Source organism: Cnephaeus nilssonii (genome assembly GCF_951640355.1).
Source record: "Cnephaeus nilssonii genome assembly, chromosome: 9".
NCBI lineage: Eukaryota > Metazoa > Chordata > Mammalia > Chiroptera > Vespertilionidae > Cnephaeus > Cnephaeus nilssonii.
The window spans coordinates 44,591,726-44,617,318 of record NC_137080.1 but is presented as its reverse complement, the minus strand read 5'-3'; the positions used below and the strand labels follow the sequence as shown (position 1 = coordinate 44,617,318).

General features: G+C 44.8%; 1 protein-coding gene across 2 annotated transcripts in view; it reads right to left on the bottom strand.

Annotated features, from left to right (window-relative positions):
• Positions 1 to 24,696, bottom strand: part of FAXC (failed axon connections homolog, metaxin like GST domain containing) — a 62,332-nt gene extending 37,636 nt beyond the window's left edge. Inside the window, exons 1-4 of one of the 2 annotated variants that reach the window (XM_079781422.1) lie at positions 24,477 to 24,696; positions 23,875 to 23,996; positions 18,339 to 18,474; positions 9,325 to 9,521 (exon numbers count right to left, since the gene is read on the bottom strand). In XM_079781422.1, coding sequence (XP_079637548.1) covers positions 9,325 to 9,521; positions 18,339 to 18,474; positions 23,875 to 23,981 — 440 coding nt within the window. In that variant the 5' untranslated portion in view covers positions 23,982 to 23,996; positions 24,477 to 24,696. Of the gene's footprint in view, positions 1 to 9,324; positions 9,522 to 18,338; positions 18,475 to 23,874 lie in introns of both variants that reach the window. The other variant, XM_079781421.1, reaches the window with a different exon arrangement.
• Positions 24,697 to 25,593: the final 897 nt, after the last annotated feature.

Genomic DNA, 25,593 nt, shown 5'->3' with positions numbered 1-25,593 from the left:
GGCAGTGGGAGAGGCGGCAATGACTGGGGTGCTGGCTTCATTCTCTTTCTTGATCAATGCAACGGTTACACAGGTTATGTTCGGTTAATCAATCAAGCTGCGCATTTTTGTTTTGTATACTTTGTGTATGTACTTTATATTTCATGATAACAAAGAATTTGTTTGTTTTTAAAGAAACCTTTTGCCTTTGAGAAAGGATTAGGGAGTAGGTAAACCTGTTCATGTTTATAATAAACTATATCAATTATAAGTATTACATTAACAACCCGCTCTCCAAAAAGTCAATTCTGCTTCAGTCTGTTCTCTGGGACTCTAACATGGATACAAACACCAAAGGAACTTGGTGGAATCATTTCCCACCTGCCTGTGTGTTCCTATGTAACAGGTGGCTATTCACTGTTCATGTGTTATGCTGGCTGACACCCAGGCCCTTGCTGATCTTGTTCTCTGTACTTGTGCAACTGCAGGAATGTCTTTATGGTTAACAGTGTTGGTAGACAGAAATTAAAATTCCTATGAACCAAGAGATTGCAGTTCGATTCCTGGTCAAGGCACATGGCTGGGTTGTGGGCTCAATCCCCAGTGTGGGGTGTGCAGAAGGCAGCCAATCGATGATTCTCTCTCATCATTGATGTTTCTCTCTCTCCCTCTCCCTTCCTCTCTGAAATCAATATAAACATGTGTGTGGGGGGGGCGGGGGGGAGGTTTAAAGAAATTAAAGGGTTTCCTACTGAAGACTGAGAAAAATGTAGCTGTGGGCTACAGGCATAAGATATTTTGTTTTTCCTCATAATGTGCAATAAAAGATGCATTAGCAGTCATCTCTACTCCTATGTTGGTTGATATAGCAGTAATCATTACTTCAAAATAATTAAAAGAGTAAAAAATATTTTTACAGAGAGAACACAGGGATGATAGTAAATTGTAGCTACTTTGCACCTCAAGAAAAAAAATACACCTGAAAATAGGTCCTGAAATTCTGATCACTTTATATTGTTCTTCATTTTTTATTTTAGGGTTTGCTCCTCTGCAAAATAAAAATTAAGGGGAAAAACAAAAGCAAAAGATTTTTCTAAAAATTTTTAAGCATTCCTGATCTTTATTGAAAGGTCCGACAACCAATTTCAACATATTCTCTGTACTGCAACCATTTATTACTTACTTACTTACTTACTTACTTACTTATTTATTTATCTATTCTCACCCAAGGATATTTTTCCATTGACTTTTAGGAGTGGAAGAGAGAGGGAAAGACAAAGAGAAATATCAATGTGAAAGAAACTTATCGATTGGTTGCCTCCTGCACAGGCCAGGGAGGAGCCTGCAACACAGGTACATGCCCTTAACCAAAATCAAACCCGGGACCCTTCGTTCTATAGGCCGATGCTCTATCCACTGAGCCACACTGGCTAGGGCTTTACTACCGTTTTAAAGGAATGTTTAAAAATCTTGTTAGAAGGGTTTGTGTACCTCTTCTTTAAAAGCCTCTCAAAATAAACTATTGAGGAGTCAAGCAATGGATTTTGGTGAGAAAAGGAAAAGGCATATGGCAATGGTGACTAATCAATGAGCACAGTCAGAGGAGTCAATGGAGCTTTTATTATGAAAGAGCTCACATTTATTCAAGTAAATTCTTTAAAACTATTCAAGCTAAATGCTTTTGTATTTACTCTTCTTTTTACACCTGCAATTAAGTCATTAAGGTGTCAATGTTCACATTCTCTTAGAATAATTCGGCACATTCATTCTAATTGTACTAGATCTAAATAAACGGGCTATATCATCCTTGATTATTTCAGAAGTCAGTGATCTGAGAATAAAACTAAATTATCCTAAATTAAGTATGGCCAGGTAATAATAGCAACCGGGAAGCATCTAAAGTGTCAAAATGAGGAATACTATGACTCTAAGCTGAAAGGTTGACGTGGGGAGGGAATGCATTCTTTGCAGGCAAATAACATAGGTTTTGTCATCAGCATAAGGATCCAGAAGGATGAGCAGAAGCTCCCAAGCAGAGGAGAGGGAGAAGGTGGGTGCAGCAAGAGCATTGGCTGGTGGATGAGTGGCAAGAACTTCAGGATGGGGGTTGGGGCACAGGATGCCTGAGGAACTTGTAAGTGTTTGGGGGCTGGAAGGGTGGGCAAGGATCAGATGGGGATGGATCTGACACAAAGGAGGCTAAACTTGATTTTGAAAGCAAAGTTTAAACACTAAAGGTTTTCAGCAGACAAGAAACATGATCAGATTGATGGTGAAGGAAGGGGTGAAGGTAGAGAAATTGGCAGAGGAAGGCTGGCTAGAAGACCACGGCAAGACAAGACATGAAATGATGTACTGAACTAAGACAATGGCAAGGGGATGGTGAACAGGGCACGCATAGGAAAATGCTGAGATATTAGAAAAAGGCCAATGCATATACAGGATGAGGTATAAGGAGGCCTTTTCTCCCAGGCTGATGGTTTTAGTGGACGATATTGCTATTAGCCAACACTAGCAATACACAAGGTGGAATAGATTTCGTTGATGAAAGATAAGTTAACTTGTTGCATCTGAAGGTTCCATGGAACCCCCTGAGTGAGGAGTCCAGCAGGTTGAGAACTCAGGAGACAGGTTTAGGTCCAGATAGAGAATCTGTGGGCAGGGGCATCGGTGGCAGTTTTAAAGCTGTGAGAGGAGATGAGGTTGCCTAAGGAAGTTTCCAGAGTAAGGAGTGGGGAAACCGCAGTTCAAGGGCAAGTAAGAAGAGGAGACAGCCGGGCTGGAAGGGCCAGCTGGAGAGAAGCAGGGGCACCGCTTTCTCTGAGATAAACAGAAGTAGGGACACTGCCTGCAAGAGATGAGGAGCTGCAGGGAGGTTCAAGGCTCCTGACTGATGACTTCCATCTCCTTTGCTGAGCAGGAGAGGAGGGCAGGTGCAGAAGATGAGGATGCAGCAATGGATAAAGAGTTGTTGAAGACCAGTGGGTAGAGCAGCAGGTGGGGGTGGGATAGGCACCTGTCCGGGCCGCACGGCTGGGCAGGCAGGAGCTCCACCAAAGCCGGGAAGACTGTGAGGTTCCCTGCCTGCACTAGCAAGTTGAATGCAGGGCACAGAAGAAGGAACACTGGGTTGATTCAGAATTTTGCAGTTAAAAGTAACTTCAGAAACTGTCTGGTCTTTCTCCCTTCTCTTTCCTGCCCTACTCTTGATTTCTTTCCTCTCTTTCATTCCCGGGGCCCCATATTATAGATGTGTGTTAGGGAAGAGAAGGCAATGAGGGCCAGGAAGGCTCTTTCAGGGTCAAGCCCTGTGAAATGTGTATGAACTTTAACTTCATGGATTCCTAAAGCAGTTACTACAGGTCCAAGACATCACTGACACATGCTTCCATACACAACCACGAATCCACCTCCTCTTGCAACCACGCTGCCTGGAAACTCTGTCCACATGGCGGGGCTCCCACCCCTTACACTCCACTGAAACCACCCTGCCCAAGTCCACAATCCCCCCTTACTGCAAAATCCAAATCAACCTTCTTCCATATTTATCTTTCTTTAATTCTCTATAGATCCAACAATAGTGTCATAGTTCTTAGAATTCTTCCTTAACCTACGTCTCCACTGCTTTTCCTCCCACCTCCTACATGTTCCCAAGATTTTACCTTTACTCCTTCTATCTTTCTCACTCAAGGAGTGATCTACTTCCCACCCATGATGACTCCCAACTCCATATCCAGCCCAGACCTCTGTCCTGAGATCCAGGGACCCTCCAAAACCAGCACTTCCACACTGGACTCGTCATCTTCCTTCCTTTCCAACCTGCTTCTCCTCACCTGAGCCAGAAAGAAGCTCAGGAGCTATTCTTCACTGCTCCCATCCCTCACTCCCGACAGCCAGGCACCCTGGGAATTCGCCCTTTCCTCCAACTCAGTTAACACTGGAGTTCAGCCCTTCATCATTCTCAACCCTGAGGACAGAACCCTCCTAGCAGGTCTCCTGACATCCCCTCAAGGCCCTCCAGAAATCCCTTTACCACAAAGAGCTTCCTAAGACACAAATCCCATCATGTATTGGAATGACAATGCTTCTCAGAGTCACTCACTAACTCCCCATAGCCCTTTGCTTGACACACCAGCCCCCTCCCACAGTCTGACCCACCCCCTGCATTGCCTCCCATGCGCCACCACACAGAATTACATGTGCCTCCCAGACCCCACTTTTGTGCCTCTAAACTTTTGCAGAGGCTGTTCCCTCTCCCCGGATATCCTAACCTTTCCCTACCACCCAGCCCTTTCACCTGCCACCCTGATTGTCCCCAGATTCTGTTGTGACACCGGCTGCTCTGTGAAGCCTTCCCCTCATCCCCCCAGCAGGTGCTGCCTTTCCTTGCTTGGTTCTTCAAACTCTTCCCCGGCACTGACCATCCAAAGGCTCCATGTCACCCGCCAGCCTGGGAGCCACTGGAGGACAGAGACAGCGTCTCATCACCTCGCTTTCCCCTGCATCTGGCATTGTGCCTGGCCACTGGATGAAAAAAAGGCTTTGCTTCTGAGCCAGCCACTGCTCCGCAGTGTTTCTAAGGGATGACAGCATTTAAGTCAAAAAAAGGAAAGAGCTGCAGAGCCTATGGAGGATGAAGAAGAGGCTCTCCTCTGAGATCCGCGTCACTCTCCACTGGGAAGAGGCCGCTGCACAAGGAGTCATGAATTCTTAACTGGAGAGGCCGAGGACGGCCAATCTGGAAAGTAGACTAGGCTCAGCAATTAAAATAATTTATCATTCCCAGCCCCTCTTTCAGGAAGCTGATACTCATGTTCTTTAGTGCAACTGATGGATCTGATCTGTTCTGCAAAATGGGGTCAACGAGGTGTGTCCTTAAAAAAATGATTATCTTAGAACCGAAGAATAAACCCGACTCAAACATTTTTAAAGGAGAGCAAGAAGACAGGAAAGAAAAACTGACCCTGGCTGTTTGAATGAAGATTTCTCTGGTTATAACCGAACATGAGACCTGGCCCACAGCAGAAACAAATATCAATATGTGGGAAACGGCAAGCCACTGTTTAAAGAGGAGTCCTTGCACGTGGCCTTCCCGACCATGAGGACGCCTTTCTCCACGTTGTGCTCTCCTTGCTGTAGTTTGCTTGTCCCCTAAATGCTCATGGGTGCAGGAGCATATGATAAGCTTCTGTATTTTCACCAAGTCACAGGCATGAGATTAGCTCCTGCAAACAGGAGGCCTCACTACATCTAAAACTGGGAGGGAGGATATCAGAGAACACATCAATCGAGGTGTAATCAGGGAGAAGATCCTGGTGATAAGGCATTTGATTAAAGATTCCCACACACACACACCCATTCATTTACAAACGCAAAATTGTAAAATTATGGCCAACCTAGAGTCGAACTTGGATTCCCTGTTCTAATGCCTATATACCAGTATTTATAGTTGATAATGTTATGACTAGATAGTTTGACAACCATACCCTACACACTTCCCTATGGGGTTGGAAGACTCTTAAGACACTCACTGGTGTCCACAAGGGGGCAGTATGTCACACAGAAGAAGCGATGGTGTCTGTTACCAAAAATCAATTTCATTACTGTAATTTGACCCTGTGTCTCCCAGACTTTCCCTTATATGGAATTGGGTCTGACTTAAGCATTCAGTGGAACAGAGATAAAAACCTGTCTTCTTCATCTTCCTCAATAGCTTTATAAAGCCAGTGGGACATGATATGTTTTTTTTTCCAAGTGCAAGAAAAAACCACTTTATAGCTGAACGTGCTTATTTGAGCAGACCTAAAACAGAGCTTCAGAATTATGTGATGTTACATAACAATAACAGCTTTCCACTGTCCTTGCTCTTCAGAAAAACCATACCTGGAGCATTTTTAAAGCTTCAGACCAAAGTAAACATATCTGAAAACTCCAGATAATTGAATCACATTAGTCAAACAACTGATTCCACCTCTTCCACCACTGTAAGTACAGACACAGCCTGGGAGCTTACGGACTGCTAGAATTGAACAGGCTCTCATGGAAAGCTCATACTTGCACTGCTTTCCTACATATTGTAGTCCCCTATGCTGGCCCCAGTTTCTACAGGTGCACGTCTGGTGTTTTGCCTCTGAGGCTACAAAAATGGGAAGGAGCAAAATCCATGGATTCTCTGTCACACATTTTCTCATCATGAGTGGGGACAGGGTCTTTTTCTCCACTGGATTTAGAGCTTTCGGGAAAGGCTGCTCAAAATCTCCCAAAGCAAGAAGTTGGCTACAGGTCTGGAAAGCTTATGAAACAGAGGAAGGTCTGTTTTTCCTTCTGCTACTAGGGACTTAAGGGAATTAGAGGAATTAGGATTTTCCTTTTTGAAAATTCACTGTATATTCACATCTCAATCAAGACATGGCCTTCCACCTTAACTATTTCTTCCTCAAATTAACCCTTGAGGAGAAACAAATGAGAAATATTGGCTAACCCAAAAAAGTATTTTTCTAATTAAAAAGAGAAAAGAGTCTATGTATGATTCAAGCATTTGGAAGTTTGTGGTCAGTAAAATTAAGGTAGTTTCCTACCAGGATAGCACCTCCCATCTCTCCCTCCCACCCCTTCCGAAGCACCCTTCCCTCCCCCACCACACTCCACCCCCAGCAAGTATTAGCAGGGGCCCTTGTAGAGAGACGGGGGAGGGAAGAGCAGAAGATGAACTTCTACCATGAAGTAAATATGTACAAAATGTCCATACACCCATAGCAAGAAGCAGTGACAAGTGGTACTTGGGAATCTTTCTAGATAAAAGCCTTTCTAACCCTCGCCAGCGTGGCTCAGTGGATAGAGGGTCAGCCTGCACACCGAAGGGTCATGGGTTCAATGCCCAGTCAAGGGCACAAACGTAGCTGGGTTGCAGGTTAGATCCCCAGCCCAGATGGGGCTGTGCAGAAGGCAACCAACTGATGTGTCTCTCTCACATCAATGTTTCTCTCTCTACCTTTCTCTTTCTCTTCCCTCTCTCTCCTCCTTCCTCCCTCCTTTTCACTCTAAAAAAAATTCAATGGAAAAAATATCCTCAGGTGAATATTAACAAAACAAAAAATATATATATTTTCTAACCGAGATATAAATTTTATGAACCACTACAGAAATCAAAGAGTTGTAACAAAACTACCAACCAATGTAAGGCCTCCCGCTTCCTTTCAGGCAGCTAACAACGTGCTAGCTCTCCTAGGGCCCATCAGTCAAATGAAGGCTTGGGAGGGCCACATCAAAGGAACGCGGAGGGGCCAGGGTGGCCCTGTGCTGCTTCTTCATTTCCCTCAAAGTAGGGACTGGAACCTGGCAAGCAGGTGAGACAGGCTCTGTCCTACAGGCTATTCCCTGGGGCTAAGCATGGCATGCGTTTTGGTCCTGACTGCAGAACCCTGCACTCTGAAGTGGGAAGTCCAGCCGTTCTGGACAGGTGTTACTCTAAGGAGAGGCCTGGGTTCATTCTGGAGCCCAGCCTGTGATTTCTCCCACGCCGACCTGCACCGCTGCTGCCTCCCTCCTTGCTCCCACCCCTTCTGAAGTGGTGCTTCAGGTCAGCCCTGCAGTAAACTGGGCAGGAACTGAGAGGAGAAAGAGGAAAAGGAAAATAGAAGGGCACTTCAAATCCAAGAGATAGAACAACAAGTTTTCTAGTTAGAAAGAGAGCTAAATGGATGAAATAGGAAGGTGATGAGGAAGAGCCTTCCAGAGTCAACTCCACACGGAGTGTATCTCCCAGTGCAGGAGGAAAAAGCTACTGGGTGAGCAACTGGCCCAGGAATAACAACTAATGCCAAAAAGTGGGCTTAACAATACTTAATTAAATCTTTGGAACAAGATAACGTTTGCAGAAATCAGAGAGAAAACTTATCTACTGGGGTAGGGAAAGGTGCTCCAACTTCCAAAAAATAGATGAAAGAAAAAGCATTTTTAAAAAACCTAGATGACAATAACGCAAGAGGAACTGGGTCTGTTTAAGTCTCAGTGTCACAGCCAGCACAAGGCCATGTGCAGAACGAGCCAGCACACAGCACAGTGTGTGTGATGCTCCCGACTCGGGGAGCACAAGCTAGCAGTCAGGCAGTCGGGGCAGAGAGCGGTAGCATGCTTTCCTACTGAGCACAGAGACACTCTTGTCCTCTGAGGAAAACGGACAACAATTCTACAACGCTTGTGTAATTTATTTCACCTAAGGCTTGTGCCCTGACTTCGTTTTCTGTTCCCTGCTCTGGGTATCTGATGAATGTTATTTTAATGCAGCGGTTTGTATTGGTGAAGAGCCCAGCCTATTAACATATCTCCCTCACCTTAGTGAGTTCCAGTCTAGGTCAGGGGTCAGATAACTATAGACCATAGGCTAAGAAATTTACATTTTAAAATAGTTGAGGCAAAAAAAATACTATTTTTCATTAAATGAAATTCAAATTTCAGTGCTTTTACTGAGACAGAGTCATGCTTATTCATTTGCATCTAATCTATGGCCACTTTTCCTCTCCAACATCAGGGCACAGTTCAGTACAGTTGACCCTTGAACAACACAGGTTTGAACTACATGGGTCCACTTATACGTGGATTTTTTTCAATAAATATGTACAATATTGCCGAAACCGGTTTGGCTCAGTGGATAGAGCGTCAGCCTGCGGACTGAAAGGTCCCAGGTTCGATTCCGGTCAAGGGCATGTACCTTGGTTGCAGGCACATCCCCAGTAGGAGGTGTGCAAGAGGCAGTTGATCGATGTTCCTCTATCATCGATGTTTCTAACTCTCTATCCCTCTCTCTTCCTCTCTGTAAAAAATCAATAAAATATATTTTTTAAAAATATATGTACAATATTATAAATATATTTTCTCTCCCTTATGATCTTCTTAATACATTTTCTTTTCTCTAGCCTACTTTATTGTAAAAATGCAGTATATAATACATATAACATACAAAATATGTGTTAACTGGCTGTTCCTGGTATCAGTGAGGCGTCCCGTCAACAGTAGGCTCGTAGTTGTAGTGAAGTTTTGAGGGAGTCAAAAGTTACATGCAGATTTGCAACTTTGTAGGGCGCTGGTGCCCCCAATCCCCACGTTGTTCCAGGGTCAACTGTAGTTTCTACAGAGACATATGGCACACAAAGCCTAAGACAGGTACTAGCTGGGCATCTACGGGAAATGTTCTAGAAACTTCACAGTCATAAGTTTGACCCCTAAGTCAGCCAGAATGCAGAAAGCTTTGGCAAAGTTTTCTTTCCAAGAGGAAAGGTTTGGGGAGCATCTGAAAAGTGACAGAGAACTTGGCTTCCGGGAAGGGGGGGCAGGCCGGGCACTCACCAGTAGAAGTGCTCCTCCACCATCTTGGTCGCCGCCCTGGAGATGGCCCTTTCCTGAGGCCCCAGGTTCTTGTTCAAGTTCACTCCAAGCTTCTCCTCCAGAAAGTCAATTATGAATTCTGTGCCAGAAACCTTTTCATGATTATATTCAATCCAAGGCATTTTCCCTTGAGCAGAGAGTTTTCCACCAAAATAATTCTAAGCAGAGGAAAGTTTAAAAAGAGAAAAGCAATGTTTTATTTAAATTCCACTGTGTGATTAACAGAAACAAACATCTCAACCGTATATTGGATAGTGACTATACGACTCAAGTGAATGTACTCAGCATATAAAATCTTAAAGAGAATAAATGGTTACTCTTGGGGGAAAAAACACACACACAAGATTTACTGCACATGAAGATATTACTTTTCTCCAATTAATTTTATCATGGGCTCTAGCTTATTGTTGAGAGAGCCAAAAGAAAATAAAGCATATATCCATGCAAAGGTGTGTGCACAAATGTTCATAGAAGCTTTATTTGCAACTGTCAAACACAGGGGGAAAAACAAGAGCTCATCAAGAGGTAAATGAATAAGCAAATCCTGGTATAACCTTACAATAAAAAGGAATGAACTACAGATATACACATTAACATGGGTAAATCTCAAAATAACGCTGCTAAGTGAAAGAAGTCAGACCAAAAAAAAGAGGATTCCATTTGATAAAACTCTAGAAAATTTACACTGATCTATAGTGACAGAAAGCTAATCAGTGTTTACTCAGGAGGATAGGGGACAGGAAGTGACAGGACAACAGAATTACAAGAAGGCAAAAATAAATTTTGTGGGTAATGGATACATCACTATTTAGATTATGGCGAGTTTTCATGAATATTTACATATGCCAAAATTTACCAAAGTATACATTTTAAATATGTGCAGTTTATAGCATGCCAATTATATCTTAACTAGAGGCTCGGTGCACGAATTCGTGCACCAGTGGGGTCCCTTGGCCTAGCCTGTAGGATCAGGCTGAAACAGGCTCTCCGACATCTCCCGAGGGGTCCCAGATTGTGAGAGGGCGCAGGCCAGGCCGAGGGACCCCACTGGTGCATGATCAGGGCCGGGGAGGCACATGGTAGGTTGGCCAGTGGGGGAGGGGATACGGGAGGGTTCCAGGGCGTGTCCGCCCTGTCTCACTCAGTCCCAATCGGCCAGACCCCAGAGCATCTTCTCACCTACCAATCAGAGCATCTTCCCCCTGGTGGTCAGTGCACCTCACTGCAATTGGTTGAGCGGCCTTAGCATATCATTAGCATATTATGCTTTGATTGGTTGAATGGCCAACTGGACACTTAGCATATTAGGCTTTTATTATATAGGATAATGCTGTTTATTTATTTTAAAATGTTGCATTGGGTAAATTTTAAATATATCGGACTCCACATCTTTAAACTGTTTCTCTAAAGTAGGGGTCAGCAAACTTTTCCTGTAAAGGGCCAGATAGTAAATTTTAGGCAGCCCATATGGTCTCTGTCACAACTCAACATTGCAGTCGTAGCTCGAAAGCAGCCATAGACAACACATAAATGAATATGAGTAGCAATAAAAGGTTGTTCCCTGAAATGTGAATGTAATGTAATACAAAGTATTCTTCCTCCTTTGACTTTGGCCCACAGACCTGCAGCCTGTCCACCTCTGCTTCACTTACCCTCATTACCTCCTAGAGAAACAGAGTTAAACCTACGTAACCACACCCATCAAGCCCTGCACAGGAAGATCCTTCCTTGTACAGGTGCTTGATGACAGCAAACTCTGTGAGGGCCTCCTTCTAGGAGACCCCGGCCAAATCTTAGACTAGAAACAAAATTTTCCAAGAAAAAAAAATTACCATTTGAGGGGTTTTTTTGTGTGAGAAATTATTGGGATTACTGAAGATGATTATTGCTCTAATTGTTCTTACCTAAATCACACCAAGATTTGTGTGTGCCTTTCCCAAAAACCAAACAGCACATCTCACCACAAGGGATAAAAAAATATATAGAATGTTATAAAATTTCTAAGTCAAGTCTCTCCGTGTCTAAGAATTATGCTTGCATGTTGTATGTGGTATGTATGACCATTGAATTGGCCTCCAGTGAGATAACAGGGTTATGGCTAGAAATCATGATCCTTGAAGGCAGCTGTCCATTTGTGCCCACAAGGACTGGGCTTGGACTACGTTTGAGGGTCCCAGGCTTCTCAGACCTCTGAGGAAATATCACCTTTTTGGAAGGCTAAAAACCAGAGCAGGTACTAGCTAATGTTGCTTACTGCTAGCTTTAATGGAACATATTGGAAACTAACTGGTCTCCGTCTCCTGGTATTGATACTTTATCTCATTGCTTATTCTAAAAAAATTCATTCTGGGCCCAGCCTAGAAAAAGGGGAGTTAATGGGGCTGCTGACAGCCATATTGCTTTTGGGCAACTAGGAAAACAGAACCTCCTCTGGTGGATACAGACTATGCCAGGGTTCACAGCCTGGCAAGTCCTCCCTGCCCCCACTCCTTCACAGGCACTGCTGTGCAGTGAACAACCTGCAAGACTATGGGTAGATACAGGTGGTCTTTTCCATGCATTTCAAATTTCTAAATGTGATTATATTACTTTTAAAATAATATATATATACATATATATATATATTTTTTCCCCTTAACTTCCATAAATATGTTAAAAAAAACACCTGGCCTACTCTTATTTAAGCAATTGGAGTCTGACTGACCCACTGAGGATAGTTTCTGAAAGCAATTTTGGGAAGAAAGGTGAAGAGGTAAACCCTCTATATTTTTCTCAAGCTGATGTTTCCCCTGCAAGTCTATCCCTGGTGCGGTGCGGTTAATATATCTACATTCACACTGCATTATTAGCACAGCAGTGAAAGCTATAGGCTTTGGCATAAAAATCTGGCTTCATCATTTATTCAATGTGTGACCTTGGACCTCCCTGAGTCTCCTTAATCCTCCCTGGGCCTCAATTTCTTCCTCTAAAGAATGAGGACAATATAATAACAGTTGCTAGAACCAAATGCACATGAAGTATCTGACAAAGTGCCTTCATCATAAGGACTAACATCACCATCACCATTCTGTGATGGAGAACTTGAGACCTTAAAAGAAATCCCCAAGTTTTGTCATTCTGATTTGCTACACAGTCATGATGCCCCAAATTTTCAGCTAAATTTACATCTATATATTTAAAAGCCTAATATGCAAAGTGTCCCTTCGGGAGTTCTATGGACCAGTAGTTAGATCGCTCGCTATGACGTGTGCTGACCACCAGGGTGTGGCGTGGAATGAAGGGAGGCCCCAGCCAGCAGCTGGCAGCAGGGGAAGGGAGGCCCTGGCCGGCAGCCGGCAGCCAATAGAGACCCTACCTGTGCACGAATTTTGTGCACTGGGCCTCTATTCTATTATATTCCCTGAAGCTTTGCAACTATCTTGAAAGGTCTTCCATCAACTAAATTTGAAGTAACTTGAGCAACTTTTGTGGGTTATAACTCACTGAAAAAAATCCATGCAGCTATTATTATATTATATATTATACAAAAATGTAATATCTATTATAGTTTTATAGCAAAATATCCTCATTTTTTTGGAGATACACAATGAAATAGTGAGGGATGAAGTGTTATGATTTCTGCTGCCTATTCTCAAATGGCGCATTAAAAAAACTGTCCATAAAGGTATGTTTTAACAGAATGGGGTTATGTTTGTTGTAAGATATGTGTAGGGTAATGTTTGTTAGCTCTGTGGTCTAAAGCAGCAGTCGCCAACCTTTTGGACCTCATGGACCACCAGTGGTCCGCGGACCACCAATTGGCGACCGCTGATCTAAAGTGTTTATCTCTCAAGTGGATTACTAAGTAGACCAAATCTTTTATTGCTAAAGTGTTCTGAGATACATGCTTAAAACAACTTTCATTCCCTAGGATCTACTTTTTAAGCCTAACATCCCCTGCAGTTACCAACTGCATGCACAGCCTCTAGAAATCAGTATGCTAAGCTGACCAACTTGATGAGAGTAACTATCCATAGGGCTTGTCTCCAAAGAAAAGTATTGTTTTAGCGTGACAAAATTATAGGCCAACCTAGGGATGTTGTAAAGCCGTTTGAAAGTAACTCAGAGCAAGTTAGAAATGTAGTGCTTAAGTCACGTTCTGTTTCAAAAGACTGTGACAAATACAGACAAATTAAAAAGAAAAAAAATTTGTCCATAAGGTATATATAAAGAGAAATAAAGCAAAAAAGCAGCATGTCAACAACTGGTGAATCCAGGTGAAGGGCATATGGGTGTTCACTCTATTATTCTTTAAGATTGGGATGCCACCCCAATAATTTCAATTTAAAAAAGTTAAAACAGATAGATAGATAGATAGATAGATAGATAGATAGATAGATAGGAGAAAAAAAGGCAAATCAGCAAATAAATAGAACATCAAAAGTTAAAACTGAGAGGCAGAGCAGTGAGTTCCGAAGAAGTCATTATCTATTTAAAAAGAATTACTGTGTGAAATACATGCTTCATATACAATCAGTTATGTCAAATGATGTAGGTGTTTTCATGTATGTCTAGAGAAATGAATGGAAGGATGGTCAAAAATATCAGTGACAGCAATCTCTAGCTAGTAGGATGGCAGGAGATTTTCCTTTTTCACTTATACATTTTTGTACTGTTTGAAATCCTTATAAGGACCGTCGTACGTCAAATACATGTAATCAGAAAAAATACTAAAGCTGTTTCTTTCTTTTATTACCCATATCTGTGGGATCTCCCTATACATGTTTTGTAACTTCCCATGAATCTTTGATTATTACAAAATGAACACTTTTTAAAATTGACCTATTGATATTTATATCTTGATTTTAAAAAGATAATAACTATGACCAACACATCAAGTTTTTTTTTAAAAAGCTTTGTGAGTGCCTATTGATGATCATCAAATATTTATTCCAGTCTCACTTAGGTTAAAAAATAGAAAAGTTTCAAATATAAAGTCATGCTCTTAGGAACATGGTATCTTAATACGTTTTAAAAAGGCATAGGGCAGCCCTAACCGGTTTGCTCAGTGGATAGAGCATCGGCCTGCAGACTCAAGGGTCCCAGGTTCAATTCCAGTCAAGGGCATGTACCTTGGTTGCGGGCACATCCCCAGTAGGGAGTGTGCAGGAGGCAGCCGATCGATGTTTCTCACTCATCGATGTTTCTAACTCTCTATCTCTCTCCCTTCCTCTCTGTAAAAAATCAATAAAATATATTTTAAAAGAAAGAAAGGAAGGAAGGAAGGAAGGAAGGAAGGAAGGAAGGAAGGAAGGAAGGAAGGAAGGAAGGAAGGAAGGAAGGAAGGAAGGAAGGAAAAGGCATAGGGCAAAGAAGGGGCCAAGGGGGAAGCCCCCTGGGAATAGGGCAAACCTCTCTACTGACCCTCTGAGACATGGGCACTTCCCACCATCACTTTCCAGGCATCACATGCGTCACAAACCCTTGCTGATGGCCCTTGGGCCTCAAGGCACTCGGGCAGGCACATCCCCTTCTAAACCACAGAAGCACTTTCCCTCCACCCAGATCTCTGCCCCATGCTGAACACCCCTCCATTTATTTCCCACAGAGACCTCACAGAAGAAAAAACACTCCTATATCATTCCTTTTAAAAAACATATCTATACTGAACAAGAAACAATAACTTTGGAAGGGGGTAAGCGCGGCCCTTCTCAAAGGCCTCGGTAAGAGCTCCAGGCTTCACAGTGAGGCGTGTGTCCTGCGGATTCCGTTATACGAACTGAAAAGCAGCGGCTCCAAAAAATGAACCAAGGTAGGTAGGCAGGCTGCTGGTAACGATGGGGCAGAGGCAGGAAAGAAAGGGCAGCCGGCCCGGCTGTGGCTGCCAACAGCAGGATCACTTCATGGGGTGGAGGCACACATGATCTTGAAAACAGCCAGAAACTCAGAGCACAAGATTCAGGTTCTGACCCTCACTGTCCCAAACCTGCCCTGGCTAAAGGGGGAAGCTTGTCTAGAGTGATGATGGAGCGGAGACAGGCAGCTGCAGGATAGCGTTCTCCTCCTATCAGCAGCGCTCGGTGACACACATCTTTAGTGCCAACTGCCAACACCACGCTGAACAGCGATCTTCAAACCTGATCCACTGCATTTAGAGAACCCAAGCCTGGTCTGTTTCTATGGCTATTTTCTCCTCCATCGCTGGCTTAGAAAGCTCTGAGTACTTTTCTCCCTGCCTCCGTCTCCAGACTCACCCTTGCATTTCAGCCCCGTCATAAAGACCCCATGCCCTCCCAGATCCCCCAGAGTCCAGATTCGGTGCCACTCCACCATACTCCCAGGGAACCTCCAAAACAGCACTACCAAGCTGAGAGCATGACACTCATCTCATCCCAGTGCAGCTGAGAAGGATCCCCATCCCCTCTTCTGTAGAGAAACTGGCTCAGAAAGCACAGGCCACGGGGAGTCAGGTGGCGGGGGGGGGGGGGGGGGGAGATATCGTTATCAGGGCAGCCAACAGCTTGGCTGGGTGAGCTCTCCCTCCAACCTCCCTGCTGGTCTGTTTCCAGCCAAGGAGACCACCTCCTCTCCATGCTGCTACCTTGTAAGAGCTTAAAGGTGAATCCCTGATCTACGGGAGCCGTTTGGAGGAGTGGCAGCAAACCAGAGGGACCACACTGGTTTGGAGAATGCCTGGGGCTCACCTCCTTCCCTTTCTTCAACCCCCTCCAAGGTACACAACCTGCAGCCTGAGCTTTAGCCCTTGCTCAGTATAAATTCCCAGGCAGGGAAGCTGACATCCCCAGTGAAAGGAGATCTCAAACCAAAATAACTAGGCACCAGAGGAGTACAACTACGGTGGGGTGCGAGAAGGGCAACAGGCCGGATATCTACAACGTGAGGCAGACTTATTGGGACAGACCAAACATTTTTAATTAGCATAATAAATGTCCTCTAAGAGATAACGAAAGAGATTAGTAATACAAACCAAGGGGAACTATTAAGAAGAAAAAATGTAAAAGTTGAACACAATAGATGAGAGAAATAGCAAGATGGATTCAAGGAGAGAATAGAGTTATGGAAGCCCAGAGAGGAATTCTCCCAGAAGGAAGCAGAAAAGAATGGAGGGATACATTCTGAGATGCAGAAAATAAAAGCAGAGCCTTCAGTATTCAGAAAACACGGAACAGGAAAGGAGAAAGGGAAAACAAATAAAAAAAGAAAAGAAATACTAGAAAACTAATAATTCCCCAGAATTAAAAAGATTAAAGACTTCGAATTAAATATTTATAAAAGACCACACAAGATACTAAAGACCCACACCAAGGCACATTATAGTGAAATTTAAGAATGTCAAGATTAAACAAATACTCTAAAAGTTTCCAGAGAAAAAAATGAAAGAAAAAGAGTCAGATTAACATCAGATTTTTCAATAGCAACACCGATGCAAAAAAAAAAAAAGGCAACTGAGTTATACTGTCAAATTTTTATATAAAAAAGAAAATATAAATTTTAAAGCACTGAAGGAAAAAAACTTTGATCACAGAATTATCCAATTCGGGGGCATAACGAAGCTCTCGGGCATGCAAAGCCACAGATTGCCACCGAAAGGCTCACTCTGAAAATACTCATCAAGGAAGTACTCCAATAAAAAGATAAACAAATCCTGTAGGATCAGAGATGGGAAATTAGGCTAGCCAAATAACTTAGTAAGGCTTGCTGTTTATAAAAGGACCAAAACAAACAAACAAACAAAAGAGATAATATTTCAAAAATTCCGGAAGTAGCATATTACACAACAGCAACACAGATGGGATGAGGGCTGGGAAGGAAGAGACCCAAGGTTCATGTGAACCTGCTAACACACCTGTATCATTCGAGGGCAAATACAATGGGATACATTTAAGAAATAAATAGGGATAAACAGACACAAATTATGATCTTAAGAGCAACCACTATAGCAACAAAAATAGAATTTGTTTTAAATGACAAGAAAAAAAATTTTAACTATCCAATTGAAAGCAGGAAATGAGAAAAAGTAAAAACAAAGTAATAGTAAGGAGACAAGTATTAACTAAGATGTTAGAAATAAGTCTTAACAGCCCAGCTTACCTGGCTCAGTGGTTGAGGGTCGGCCTATGAGCCAGGAGGTCACAATTCAATTCCCGGTCAGGGCACATGCCCGGGTTTCGGGCTCAATCCCCCATCTGGGGCACACAGGAGGCAGCTGATCAATGATTCTCTCTCATCATTGATGTTTATCTCTCTCTCTCTCTCTCTCTCTCCCCCTTCATTTCTGAAATCAATAAAAATATATATATTTTTTAAAGTAGCCATACACTAGGCTAAAGGGTCAGTAAATTCCATGGAATTAATATCACTAAAACTACCTGCTCTGACCATAAAATTGAAAAACAGCAACAAAAAATCAAAATCTTAAAAAAGTTGCATTTGGCTAGACCTTAAGGGAAAAGGAAAAACATCAGGGAATTTTTTAAAAATACATAGAATTGAATGACAATGAAAACACAACCTGTCAAATCTGTGAGACACAGCGCAAGCATTACTCAGAGAACAAAGTATGCCCTTAAATACACGCCTGTGTTCCCTCTCCAATGCTGATATGAGCCAGCGTTTCCCTGAAAGTCACCCAAACAAAACATGGAAACTGTGGAGAAATTCATTTCCCGGGTGCCTGCTGGGTGCTCTGCCCCCAGGATTCGTGAGACAAAATTTAATGCTGTCAATAAATAGAAACCTGAAGGATAAAACCACATCAGGCAATGAATGGTACACCCACCTGTATTAACAGCCTATCCAAACTATTAACCAAATTATACTCTACACAGGAAAAAATAACATGGCCCTGAGCCCTACAAAAGTTCATGCTCACCCCCTCTAGCAAAGAGTGCCAGCCCCTCCCACCACGTGAGATTAGGGACCGCGTCTAACAGATTTTGCTGTTACGAGAATAAAACGTATTTGCACACGAGTACCTGATAGGGTAAGTCAGCCATCCTTAAGTAAGTTTCCATTTTCAAACAGAAAGGAGATAAACTGGGGACACCATTGTTAGGTCTTGCAAACTGATGCAAAATAATAGCATCTTTGGAGTCAATCTCTTGCTGTTTCCTGTTAAAACCAAAACAGAATTAAAGAACAATCCACGTGTTATACACTCAGTTCTCTCCGTTCCTCAGAGACCCCTGCTGGGCTGTTGCTCCTCAAGAACAAGCAGATGTTCGTCTTGGGGCTTACCTCACCCAGAGGCACGGAGCCAGTGGAAGCTTGGTGAACCACAGAACCTTCCAAGCTCCGATTTTACCACGACCTCCAGGGCCCAGCAAAGTAACTACATATCGACCTCCTTCTGGTCCCTGTAGCTTATGGACAGGAAGAGTACTTTCGGGGACAGGTCCCCCTTTACTGGCTATCTTTACCTGCCAGGGGACACGATGGATAGATTAAAGTTATATTCTGGGCTTATTATGTGTCAGGCATGGTTCTGAGGGCTTCACAGGCATGATCTCCTTTAACCTTCACAATAACCCTACGAAGTAGATGCTATTGCGATCCATGTTTTATGGAAGAGGAAACCGAGGCACAGAGGATGAACTTGCCCGAAGTCACATCACTATGGCAGACGCTAGACTGAACCAGGTAGTCAGAGCCTGTGTTCTTGAGGCTCTTCTTCCACAGGGCCCTGGATAACATGCAGATTTCCTCGGCCCTGACCCACGTCTGCAGGGAATCTGAGACGCCAAGCACTCTGGTCCCTCTTCCCAACTACCTGCCCCTCACCTGGCCTTTCACCTGCGGAGGAGAGGGACTGGCTTCTGGGCTCCCTCATTCTCTCCACCTTCCTAGGGTCCCTACTTTCACCACACAGCACCTATCTCAGTGCCCCTACCTTTGCCCCTTCTTCTGTCTCAGCCACACATCATCACCTATCTTTTCTTTGGCTACTTTTTTGGGTGGGGAGGACTTCCCTGGTACAGTTTTTCAATAGCCGCCATGAAGTAAAGCAAATACTGGATTCCAAGTCTGGACACGTGGGGTCAAGTCCACGTCCTGCTTCCTACTGGCCTCGCCCTCTTCTCCTCTCTCACAGAGATAGTGAGGAGAGTACCTATTCTGTATTGATTATCCTGAGAATTAAACAAACTAATATCTATAAATATTTGGTGAGCTATCAAGCATATGTAGGAGGGATGGACTTTACTCTTTTTCAAAGAGATATGGTCCTATCCCCTTACACTACAAAACCTCATCATTCCACACAGTTTCCCTCAGACACCACAGGAACCTCCTGCAATTTCCATCTTTTACTCTACCCAACCACTTCCCACTCTTCCCCTTGGCCTTCCCTGAGCTCTGGTTCCCTCCCATCATTCCTAGCTGAATCCCTCAAGTACATCTATCTACCTAAGCAAGCAAGGACAAGCTCTTCGTATCACCATCACACAGATGGTCATCTACTGCAGCATCTCCGCTCAATATAACAACTGTTTTGGAGAAGTTTACCACTGAAGTGCCCATTCCAGTTACAGAGGTAAGAATGGCTCCTTTTTAAAACATTGGTCAAATGAATAAAAATATTTGCTGCTTTCTGGCAATATTTGCTATGAAACAAAAGTTTTTCATTTAGATGAAATGTTTGGGAGGTCAGATATCAAAATTAAGGAGCCATTTAGACTATATTCCTAGAAAGTGCAAACTGTAGACTTGACAACTAACTGATTTTTCCCACTCAAATAATTCAAATCACTGAGTTGTATTTTTATGTAAATTAGCCGGGCAAAATATAAGGACCGAAAGGTTAGGAGGTAAATATAAAATCCCCTGAGCCACTGGCCAGAACAACCTAATTGTAATGGTTAACTTGGGCCATGTCATAAGAAGAATGGATGTTAACTATGTGACAAGCATATATGCCAATGACTTTGTATACATGTATATTACATGATTTCAGTAACACTACAGAGTGGATATTGCTACAGTTTAAATTTAGTATATTATACGATATTTATATTTTATAGTAGACAGCAAAATTGAAGCTCAGAGAGGTTAATAATGTGCCAAAGGACGACCAACTTGAGATCAAGTTGTTAACAGCTCCAGTTCCCAAGCTCTTAAGCACTGCAACTACACCAAAATGAACCATTCCTCACTCAGTAATATGAAACAGCCAGTTGGATCCAGACCACTCAAGCCTAACTTTCTGATGAAAGTCTGTAACAACTAATGTCCAACTTTTACTGTCTGCTCACTATATGTCAAACATGAGGCTAACTCACTTCATCAACTCTACAAAGAAGGCTACTATCATCATCCCTATTTACAGATGAGAAAACCCAGTAGCCAAGAAGCCCACTCTCCAATCCAAGGTCACATGACTGATTAAAGTAGAGTAAGTCTGAACCCAATCAGGCCCCAGATCCCTCCCTCCACACATCAGGAACCTCCCTCTAACAGGATCAAAGAAGCAGGTGACCTCTTTCTCAGAAGCTATATTTTATAAAGTGCCCTTATGACGAGGGTTGTATCAGAGAACACCTGTACAGCAGCAAGACTGGCCCCTACTCCCACAGTGAAAGATACCACAGTGAACATGCCTCTGTGGACGGCTGATGAGCTCTATAGGGAGATCAGAGTCTGACCCATGGGCTGCTCTGATTGCCTAAGTTTTCTAGGACAGGCTGAGCCGTGGGCCTTAAGTGCAAATGAGCTACCAATAACAGTCATTACTTAGTCACTCAACTTACAAACAATACATTTCCAAATGCCACATTGAATTTAAGATAGCTGCTGGGCCCTAACCCGTTTGGCTCAGTGGATGGAGCATCGGCCTGTGGACTGAAAGGTCCCAGGTTCGATTCTGGTCAAGGGCATGTACCTTGGTTGCGGGCACATCCCCAGTAGGAGGTGTGCAGGAGGCAGCTGATCAATGTTTCTCTCTCATTGATGTTTCTAACTCTCTATCCCTCTCCCTTCCTCCCTGTAAAAAATCAATAAAATATGTATTTTTTTTTAAAAAAAGATAGCTTCTGGGCTACCTCCACTGGGAGAAAAAAAGCACAGGGTTGGGACTATATTTGTTGAAAAATATTGTGGTGGGGAAAAATCCAAAATACCTACTTTGGTTATACTCATTAATGATACTTTGTAAGTAATTCTCATCCGTCAACTTTACTTTCCGCTCTGGAGACATAGCCATGGATTAAGGTTAAGTCTATGCAGCAGCAAATCCAAGCAGGTGGTGACGACTATGTGATTGCCAGTGAACTCAGACAGTATAGCCATTTCAAGGTATATTGTCCACTCGCATATTTCATATTGTTTAGTGTTTTCCCTAAAATACACAGACAACTGACGATTTCCCTTTAAGCCGAGGTCTCGATCATGTAACCTCTGAACCTCAGTCCCAGACCTCAGTTTTTTTCCCACTATCCCTCCATGCCCCAGAAGCTGTCAAAAATTCAGGTGTTTCCACGGGTCTGTCTTCCCTGAGCTATGTCCCAATTCTCTACATTTCTCTTCCTCTCCCCCCATCAAAATCTACTTCACAATTGGTACTCTCTAGGAGGCAGTGGTAAAAAAGTTCAGGCTCAGCCCACACACATTCCCAGATTTGAATCTGGATCCTACTACTCTTACTGTGTGATCCTGGGCAAGTTGCTCACCCATCCTGGGCCACAATTTCGTTACCGATAAAATGGGGATCAAACATCCAATGCTAGTTGTGAGGAGTAAATCTAACCACACAAGGAAAGCACTGCTATGCAGAGCCCCTACTAAGGACCAGAAATGGGCAGCCACTTTTATTACTAGCATTAGAACAGGATTTTCCAACTCAATTTAAGTATCTGTCAAGAAACAAAAGTGAATCAACCAAGGACTAAACACACCTCAACTAAATAAGTATCCACGCAGTCTCCTAAGTAAGGAAAGGACACACTTCGGTCCAGAGGCCTCTTCTTTGTCCAGCGACCACACCTACCAGGGTGTGGCCTGCTCCCAGGGTGAGCTCTGAGCTCCTCCCTATTCCTGCAAGGTCATTTAAGCAAGGGCTAGACTCAGTCCTGTGAAGCGTGCCTTCACTCCCTTCACAACGTGGGCAACTGGTGAGAAACCACAGAGTTTGGGATCCTGAAAAGAGGGCTGGAATATAATTGAGAAACAATGGGGTTACCGTTTAAATTACTGCACAAATGTTTCAGTTTTTCATATAGCTTGAAATAGAGTTCTAAAAGTAGCAAAAACATAAAATAACCTAGAGAGATCATTTCACTTTACATTTTTTTTATTTCAACTAGACTAGATTCAAACACTGTGCTAAGTGGGAGCATTTAATGTGTAAGATGGAAATAAAACTTCTCAATTATGACTAAATAATACGAACATACATTTCCCCAGACCTAAATGATTCCCCACCCTCTCAGAGACTAGAAATATTCACAGTACCTGAGCTGGTCTGTCACAGTGTCCTCCTGGAATGCCTGCAGGCCTATTAAAGGTCACTGCCACTGTCTTTGTTTACAACCTACTGTGTAGGACTCCCCCACTGGAAAAAAAGGCAGCGAGGGCACATTTCTCAGTGTTTAAAAGATACTGGCCGAGAGGGCCATTCTAAGCTGCTGAAAACTGCTTGCTTCTGGTCATCTCAGTGGCAGAGGGTCCAACACACCGACATTTTAAAGGTAAATTAATGTAGCAATTAGCCAAACGACCATCTCAGCAGTCTGTGGTTATTATCCTACTCAAAGATCTCGTGTGGGGCTGGATGTGCCAACAGCAGGGCCTCCATTTTCTGCTATTTCCAAGTGAATCCTGTCAACATTCTGCGGCAGGCGGCCATGCAACTGTTTGTGGCTCTGGGTGCCTCTCACGTTCTTGTCAAACACGCCCATGTGCTAGTCCTATATCTCCTATGGCTCACACAACAATAGCATGTAAACCCGAAGACGGTGCTTCGCTTTAAATAACAGATTAGCAGAGAACCAGGTGAAGGTTGCATCAAAACTGCACAGCACTATACCCGGCCCTGCAGCCTTAACAGGAGCGCAGAGGTCTCTGGACCCTTTGCAATTTCAGCCTTTTCAGCATGTTAACATTGGGGCGGAAGTGGGGGAGAGGGGTTGGGGGCCGGCGGAGGGGGGTGTAGCATGGAGAACTAACCTTTAAGTAAAATATAAGGTTAGTGGTTAATGTTCCAGCATGATTATCTATAAATAAATAAGGTCTTTCATAAAAGTGTAACTTAGTATTTCTACAGGGCCTAATTCTGTTGTTGTAAAACAGTGCACTTAGGATCTTGCCAAAGACCCTTGGCTTTCAGCACCGAAAGATTGGGAGACGAATGTTTTTCCCTCCCAATACCAGAATAATTCCGTCAACTCTAAACTGCCCCTCAAGGCCACGGTCACCTGGGCATTTGAGCGGCGAGACGGAGGGTCCCCCCCTCGCGCCAGCCCTGCCCAGGCCAGGTGCCCCCAGGCGCCCCTGCGGGGCCCTCTCTCCGGCTCGGCTCACCTAATGACCAGGAGTTCGTGGAGCAGATACGCAGCTGCGGCCAGCAAAGCTCCCCCGGTCAAGTAAAGTGTTTTCTTCCACCAGGGATCGGAGCCCAGCCCTGCCATGATCCCACCGTAATCCTGCAAAGGGAAAGCGATGATGTCCCCATAAAAGGAGAAGGGCTCCTCGGACCCGGCCCACCAGCCGAAGAAGGAGACGCTCTGGTTCCGGCTCAGATCCACCACGCACGGCCGGGACGAGGCAAAGCCAACCCCCCAGGGCATGCTGCGCGGCTGGCTGCGGGCGCCCCTCCCAGGGCCCGCGCCGCCCGCATGGGAAGGGGCCGGCGCGGCCGGGCGCGGGCTCAGCGGCGTGCTGCGGGCGCGGGCGGCGGCGACCTAGGGCGGCGGTGGCTGCAGAGGAGGAGGAGGAGGAGGAGGAGTTGAAAGGGTTCCGGCCGCGCCAGGCCGTCCTGGCCGGCGGCACCCCCAGGCCCAGGGCGGCCGCCGGGTTCCCCCGCGGCGGCCTCTCCGAGCCTCTCTTTGTGTCGGCGCCGGGAGAAGGCCGCGTGATGTCATTGCTCCCCGGGGCCGGGAAACGGGCGGGATACAGTCACCTACCCCGCGCCCTGCCCCCGCCCCGCATCTCCGCGGCCCGGCGGCCTCCGCCCCGGCCGGAGCTGCAGGGCTGGGGCGCGCCGGACCGGCCCCGCGCCCCGGCGCCACGGCCCGGAAAGGCTCCGCGCGCTCGGGCCGGGCTGCGGGGGCGGCTACAGAGGCGGCTCCGCCCGGGGGAAGCTGCAGTCCGAGCCCGGATCGCGGTCCCCCTCCGCCTCCGCCTCCGCCCCAGCCCCTCCCGCGAGCCGGAGAGCGGGGCGCGCCGCCACGGACTCACCTGGGCCGCGCGGAGCGGAAACGCCCCGCCACCCCGTGGGGCTGGGCACCAACACCCGGGTCCAGGTCGGGGGTTAGAGGGGGCCGGCCGTCGTCACAGCGCTGTGTACTTGCACAGTTTGTAAAAACACTCTCGTTACGTTACACAGTTACTTACCAGGTCTTGCCCATGTGCTCCTGGGAAGATGTCTGGTGCGACAAATGAGAAAAAAGGTACCCCAGAGATGTCCCTTCAGTTACACGCAGCTTAAGTCTTTCCTCTTTGAAATCATTAGCAGGAAACTTGCTGGGGTGAGGTGTTTTCCCTTTCCGTGATACAGAAAACCTTGTCAAATTGTGTGTAGGTTCAATTCTTTCCTTTTAACTTCATTTTTTTTTAAGGCTTGAAAGTACAAATAATAGAATCGTGTTTCATGGAAGTTTATGATGTACACGCAAATTTTTAGCAAGAGCATGGATAATTTAAAATTGTTTAGAGGAACTGGAAAAACCCAGTAGGGGATTTATCTCTCCAGGAAGGTGAAAGGAGGGCTCCAGCCTCCAGGCTTTTCCTGAGAGAGCGGAGACTGTGGTGCAGGGAGTCCCGTTCCTTTCTACTTCCCCTACCACACCAGCCCTTAGGACGGGCAGCGAGTGGGGCCATGTTGTTAAGAGTGGGCTTACTGCCAGCCCCAACGTGATAAAGGGAGGGGCTAGCCAGGCCGGTACCCAAGTGCCAGCACAGGGGGGTCCCTAACACACTGTGTATGCACATGTGACCTCTGGGGAACCAGCAGTGCATGGCTGGAAGCGAACCTTCCCTGGGCAGGTGGCAAGGAGTGGGACCCAAGGGCCTGCCAAGGAG